At 29.0% G+C, this 7,760-nt stretch overlaps 1 protein-coding gene across 1 annotated transcript, besides 1 other annotated feature; it reads left to right on the top strand.

Annotated features, from left to right (window-relative positions):
* Positions 1 to 986: 986 nt before the first annotated feature.
* Positions 987 to 1,102: a mobile genetic element.
* A 3,463-nt stretch (positions 1,103 to 4,565) lies between these two features.
* On the top strand, positions 4,566 to 5,222 carry TVAGG3_0469560 (uncharacterized protein; the record flags this gene model as incomplete). Its single annotated transcript, XM_051235451.1, has 1 exon — positions 4,566 to 5,222. One exon carries the CDS (start codon positions 4,566 to 4,568, stop codon positions 5,220 to 5,222), a length of 657 nt encoding a protein of 218 aa, XP_051093275.1.
* Between the last annotated feature and the right edge of the window lie 2,538 nt (positions 5,223 to 7,760).

Genomic DNA, 7,760 nt, shown 5'->3' with positions numbered 1-7,760 from the left:
CAAGATTTCATCGTAAAGACTTTGTTGAGATTCTTTCCGTAAATGACCCTAGTTAGTATATTTTTGGTGTTAAATTCAATGAAAATTCAAAGAGGTGAGAAAAAGAGGTGAAAAAACAGGTGAAATCTCACCTCTTCACCTAAACATTATTTTTGGTGTAAATTTCATGAAAATTCAAGAGGTGAGAAAAGAGGTGAAAAAACAGGTGAAATCTCACCTCTTCACCTAAAACATTATTTTTGGTGTAAAATTCATGAAAATTCACGAGGTGAAAAATTAGGTGAAAAAACAGGTGAAATCTCACCCTCTTCACCTAAACATTATTTTTGTGTAAAATTCTGAGTAAAATGACAGATGTGAACACATACTTTTCTAGTAAGTACAATATGGGGTAGAAAAGAGGGTAGAAAACGGGTAGATATACCTTCTACCCTAAAAATATATTTTTGTCTGATTTACGCCTCATTACGAAGAAGTCTCTGACAAAACATTTACGAAGAAGTCTTGACAAAACATTTACGAAGAAGTCTTGACAAAACATTTACGAAGAAGTCTTGACAAAACATTTACGAAGAAGTCTTGACAAAGTCTTTACGATGAAATCTTGACAAAGTCTTTACGAAGAAGTCTTGACAAAACATTTACGAAGAAGTCTTGACAAAACATTTACGAAGAAATTCATGAAAATTCAAGAGGTGAGAAAAGAGGTGAAAAAACAGGTGAAATCTCACCTTCTTCACACTAAAATATATTTTTATTGAATTCTGTATAATATTCTGAGTAATATGACAGATGTTTATATAACACTTTCATCCGGTTTATAGGACCTCTCCTCATATTCTATCTTGTCATATTCAAAACTCAATAGTCATGTTTGTCCTCTAAGACTTCATTTATACTAAACATCTTCAGGGCTAGAAGGCACGAAGTGCCTGGAAGCCCCACTTCCTTTTTTTTTTTTTTTTTTTTTTTTTTTTTTTTTTTTTAAATATATTATAAAGAGTATTTATATAAATATTGTAAAATAATATAAGTAATAAAAATTGAGACCCCCTCCCTGTTTTTGATGTTTTGTCACTTTTTTCGGTAAATTTCTTATTGTATTCCTTTATTTCTCACCGACATTATACATTTTGTTCAGAAGTAAATCTCCGAATACAGTTGCAACAATCAAAATTTCACAAAGTTTTTCTTATGATACATACAGTGCTTATGATAAGGACAAGCTCGAATATCTTTGCAACCAATCAATTTCTTTTGGATCCCAGCCAAAATACAAAATATTCGGAATTCAAAAGTTATTAATTGGCAGAAATCAAACAAAACTTAATTTTTATAAGGAACAATACGTAGTATTTACTGATTATCGCCAACATTTCCGGAGAAGCCAAGAACTTCAGAAAGTATCTTTAGAAATTCTTTGGAAATACACAATATTCAGCAATTTATTTCGCTCACACAGGTACAATTACATTAGAATCCTCCAGTGACGAACCTATTCCATGTAATTTTGTTGTTTTTAATTTGAATTATTATGATTGCACTTCGATTATCACAAATGTAAGGTCTAATTACAAATTCACTTCTCAGGACACAGCTCATACATGTGTTGTTACTGCTTTCACAAATGAACAGTTCATTTCGAAGATGGTGATATTTATGATGTCTATGGAAAAATAAATAGAGCTAATATTATTGTTGAAAAACCTTTTCTAACAATAAACTAATTCTAAACACGATTACTTATTTTTTTATCATGCTGGCGACAAATATAATACATCATATTTAATCAAAGGAAATAATTCAACTCATAGATCTCTTATCATTTTTTGATAATTCGTATCATGAAATAAATTCATCAGAACAAGTTGAAACAAAAATCAGATGATCATAATTATTCTGATGATGATAGTGATGAAGGACTAAGTGAAGGTGCTGTTTTGGAAATTATTATTGGAGCAGCAGTTGGAGCAGGTCTCATTGCTGTCGCTGCTTACTTATGTTATAGACACAGAAAATTCAGAGCTGAAAATCCAATTAATCAAAGCCTTGTTGATAAAACCGAAAAAGATTTACCTTTAGAAGAAACAACAGCAATCCATATCCTAATGAATATAAAGCACCAGCATATAATCCAAAGCAAGAACAATCAAATACTTATTTCGAGAATCCTTATGAATAACTATTTTTTTTATATATTGTTTATGAACGAATCTTAAAGATTATATATGTTTTTTTTATTACAATTCTTATTACTCCATAAGATTGAGCGTGTGAAAATAAGTTTATAACAACATTATCAACATTTTAGGCATCTCAATTATTAAGAAACATAAAGTATTTAGTAAAATTGAATCAAATTTTATTATATAGGATGGGAGGTAATTTTAATTGATAACAATAAGACTATCATTACCATCAGCATTGCAATTCCTCTTTTATGTCTTAAAAAAAAAGAAAAAGAGAGGAAACACAATCAATAATAATGAACATTTCATTGATAATAGAAGTTGTCTATTAGAAGAAGTATCTAATAAATCCGAACCATTACCTTTAGAAGAGGTTCAAATAAATCCATATTTAATCGAAACAAAAGAAATACCAAATTATTCACAAAAATCGAAATCATTATTCGATAATCCTTATGAATAATTCGTGTCAGCTTTCATATGCTTTTATTGACTTTTCTTTTTATTCTGTAATTAAAATTTAATTGACAAAATTTATGCTTTAAACTGCCGAATCAAAAGGCGGACCTATCAATTTTTGAATAGTTTACATTTCTAATGCTAACGGTGCCTTCACTGAGAGCGAGAGAAAATTATTAAATATTAGAGCTCAAATAAGCTTCACGTGCAATAGGTAGCAAATCAGCTTCTATTTATGCTTAAATTTCTGGTTTGAAGCTTGTATTAAATTTCGAAATCTTAAATTTTGAAGTTAGACCCGAAAAAAATCGTATCAGTTCATCCTATATTTATATCTGTTTTATGATCCTTTGTTGTTATATCGAATTAGAGCAAATAGCTTGTGCGGTCCAAAAGGTGTGTACCTGGCAGAAATCGACTTTTTGAGAGAAACTCATATAATTAAATGTATGACTTCTCTCAAAAAGTTGAAGGTAGGTACGCCTTTTGACTCGCAGTTTATATCCATGAACATCAAATTAATTGAAACATGTTTACTAAGATAATATTGTCTCTTCTTGGTGGTAATATAGTTTCAACATCAAACAAACTAAATATAAAATTATGTATTTTGAGATTTGGACTTTACAAGGAATTCTCAATAGCAAAATGTTGTATTTCTGAAGCATTAATTTTACAAATCCATGGTTATTCGCCACACGTATTAATTTCAATCACTCATAATCCTTTCTTAATCCAATTTCTCTTTTTTGGATAGTAGCTTAGATGCATAAGGCAATTACGACCTTCTTCATTTTTGTTCTTGAGGACTGATTCATGAAATATTGACCCATTCTGATACAAAAATTTTGGATCCACTTTTATTTTATTTTTTTAAATTTTAAAAATAATACATTAAAAGAATTATCCAATAAACTAAAAATGATTTGACAATCTGACCGATGCTGTAAAATATTCAAAATTCATTCTGAATAGATCCGCTTTCAAATTAAAATCATTGTGAATGTCCTGGTTTTACTATACAATCACAATGGTATAATTAACAGAACAGGAGATTATTTAATTGACATTGTTCATATGCGTCAAGATATTAACTTTTCATTTGCCAGATAACAAATCATTTAGTATTTTATTCTACAAGATACATATATGAGCGATTACTTGCGTATTAACTATGAATCATGCACAAGCAAAATATGGAAAATCACAGAGCCAACTTTTAATTTTAAATCAACAAACACGTATTATAATTATAAAGTAAGATTTTGTGTAGTTTCTTTTCCAAATTACTGCGATTCCATAGAATTTCTATCCGAATCGAACGATCTAGCTTTCAATTATTCAAATAAAAAATATGAAATCAATAAGAATTACTGCTCAGTTTACTTAGATCCAACAGATGTTAGATTGAACATAAGCACATCTTCGGATGATTACGATTTTAATTATTCTTATTATCAACCAACATTTCAATACAAAGTTATAAATTACACAACAGACCATCTTTATTTCTCACCGACATTATACATTTTGTTCAGAAGTAAATCTCCGAATACAGTTGCAACAATCAAAATTTCACAAAGTTTTTCTTATGATACATACAGTGCTTATGATAAGGACAAGCTCGAATATCTTTGCAACCAATCAATTTCTTTTGGATCCCAGCCAAAATACAAAATATTCGGAATTCAAAAGTTATTAATTGGCAGAAATCAAACAAAACTTAATTTTTATAAGGAACAATACGTAGTATTTACTGATTATCGCAACATTTCCGGAGAAGCAAGAACTTCAGAAGTATCTTTAGAAATTCTTGGAAATACACAATATTCAGCAATTTATTTCGCTCACACAGGTACAATTACATTAGAATCCTCCAGTGACGAACCTATTCCATGTAATTTTGTTGTTTTTAATTTGAATTATTATGATTGCACTTCGATTATCACAAATGTAAGGTCTAATTACAAATTCACTTCTCAGGACACAGCTCATACATGTGTTGTTACTGCTTTCACAAATGGAACAGTTCATTTCGAAGATGGTGATATTTATGATGTCTATGGAAAAATAAATAGAGCTAATATTATTGTTGAAAAACCTTTTCTAACAATAACTAATTCTAAACACGATTACTTATTTTTTTATCATGCTGGCGACAAATATAATACATCATATTTAATCAAAGGAAATAATTCAACTCATAGATCTCTTATCATTTTTGATAATTCGTATCATGAAATAAATTCATCAGAACCAGTTGAACAAAAATCAGATGATCATAATTATTCTGATGATGATAGTGATGAAGGACTAAGTGAAGGTGCTGTTTTGGAAATTATTATTGGAGCAGCAGTTGGAGCAGGTCTCATTGCTGTCGCTGCTTACTTATGTTATAGACACAGAAAATTCAGAGCTGAAAATCCAATTAATCAAAGCCTTGTTGATAAAACCGAAAAAGATTTACCTTTAGAAGAAACGAACAGCAATCCATATCCTAATGAATATAAAGCACCAGCATATAATCCAAAGCAAGAACAATCAAATACTTATTTCGAGAATCCTTATGAATAACTATTTTTTTTATATATTGTTTATGAACGAATCTTTAAAGATTTATAATGTTTTTTTTATTACAATTCTTATTACTCCCATAAGATTGAGCGTGTGAAAATAAGTTTATAACAACATTATCAACATTTTAGGCATCTCAATTATTAAGAAACATAAAGTATTTAGTAATATTGAATCAAATTTTATTATATAGGATGGGAGATAATTTTAATTGATAACAATAAGACTATCATTACCATCAAGCATTGCAATTCCTCTTTTATGTCTTAAAAAAAAAGAAAAAAGAGAGGAAACACAATCAATAATTCATGAACATTTCATTGATAATAGAAGTTGTCTATTAGAAGAAGTATCTAATAAATCCGAACCATTACCTTTAGAAGAGGTTCAAATAAATCCATATTTAATCGAAACAAAAGAAATACCAAATTATTCACAAAAATCGAAATCATTATTCGATAATCCTTATGAATAATTCGTGTCAGCTTTCATATGCTTTTATTGACTTTTCTTTTTATTCTGTAATTAAAATTTAATTGACAAAATTTATGCTTTAAACTGCGAATCAAAAGGCGGACCTATCAATTTTTGAATAGTTTACATTTCTAATGCTAACGGTGCCTTCACTGAGAGCGAGAGAAAATTATTAAATATTAGAGCTCAAATAAGCTTCACGTGCAATAGGTAGCAAATCAGCTTCTATTTATGCTTAAATTTCTGGTTTGAAGCTTGTATTAAATTTCGAAATCTTAAATTTTGAAGTTAGACCCGAAAAAATCGTATCAGTTCATCCTATATTTATATCTGTTTTATGATCCTTTGTTGTTATATCGAATTAGAGCAAATAGCTTGTGCGGTCCAAAAGGTGTACCTGGCAGAAATCGACTTTTTGAGAGAAACTCATATAATTAATTGTATGACTTCTCTCAAAAAGTTGAAGGTAGGTACGCCTTTTGACTCGCAGTTTATATCCATGAACATCAAATTAATTGAAACATGTTTACTAAGATAATATTGTCTCTTCTTGGTGGTAATATAGTTTCAACATCAAACAAACTAAATATAAAATTATGTATTTTGAATTTGGACTTTACAAGGAATTCTCAATAGCAAAATGTTGTATTTCTGAAGCATTAATTTTTACAAATCCATGGTTATTCGCACACGTATTAATTTCAATCACTCATAATCCTTTTCTAATCCAATTTCTCTTTTTTGCATAGGTAGCTTAGATGCATAAGGCAATTACGACCTTCTTCATTTTTGTTCTTGAGGACTGATTCATGAATAATTGACCCATTCTGATACAAAAATTTTGGATCCACTTTTTTTTATTTTTAAAATTTTAAAAAATAATACATTAAAAGAATTATCCAATAAACTAAAATGATTTGACAATCTGACTGTGTAAAATATTCAAAATTCATTCTGAAATAGATCCGCTTTCAAATTAAAATCATTGTGAATGTCCTGGTTTTACTATACAATCACCAATGGTATAATTAACAGAACAGGAGATTATTTAATTGACATTTGGTTCATATGGTCAAGATATTACTTTTTCATTTGCAGATAACAAATCATTTAGTTATTATTTTATTCTACAAGATACATATATGAGCGATTATGTGCGTATTAACTATGAATCATGCACAAGCAAAATATGGAAAATCACAGAGCCAACTTTTTAATTTTAAATCAACAAACACGTATTATAATTATAAAGTAAGATTTTGTGTAGTTTCTTTTCCAATTACTGCGATTCCAATAGAATTTCTATCCGAATCGAACGATCTAGCTTTCAATTATTCAAATAAAAAATATGAAATCAATAAGAATTACTGCTCAGTTTACTTAGATCCAACAGATGTTAGATTGAACATAAGCACATCTTCGGATGATTACGATTTTAATTATTCTTATTATCAACCAACATTTCAATACAAAGTTATAAATTACACAACAGACCATCTTTATTTCTCACCGACATTATACATTTTGTTCAGAAGTAAATCTCCGAATACAGTTGCAACAATCAAAATTTCACAAAAGTTTTTCTTATGATACATACAGTGCTTATGATAAGGACAAGCTCCGAATATCTTTGCAACCAATCAATTTCTTTTGGATCCCAGCCAAAATACAAAATATTCGGAATTCAAAAGTTATTAATTGGCAGAAATCAAACAAAACTTAATTTTTATAAGGAACAATACGTAGTATTTACTGATTATCGCAACATTTCGCGGAGAAGCAAGAACTTCAGAAGTATCTTTAGAATTCTTGGAAATACACAATATTCAGCAATTTATTTCGCTCACACAGGTACAATTACATTAGAATCCTCCAGTGACGAACCTATTCCATGTAATTTTGTTGTTTTTAATTTGAATTATTATGATTGCACTTCGATTATCACAAATGTAGGTCTAATTACAAATTCACTTCTCAGGACACAGCTCATACATGTGTTGTTACTGCTTTCACAAATGGAACAGTTCATTTCGAAGATGGTGATATTTATGATGTCTATGAAAA

This window comes from Trichomonas vaginalis, chromosome II (genome assembly GCF_026262505.1).
Source record: "Trichomonas vaginalis G3 chromosome II, whole genome shotgun sequence".
Taxonomy (NCBI): domain Eukaryota; phylum Parabasalia; order Trichomonadida; family Trichomonadidae; genus Trichomonas; species Trichomonas vaginalis.
Note: the sequence above shows the minus strand (reverse complement) of the source record. Positions and strands in the feature narration are given on the sequence as shown.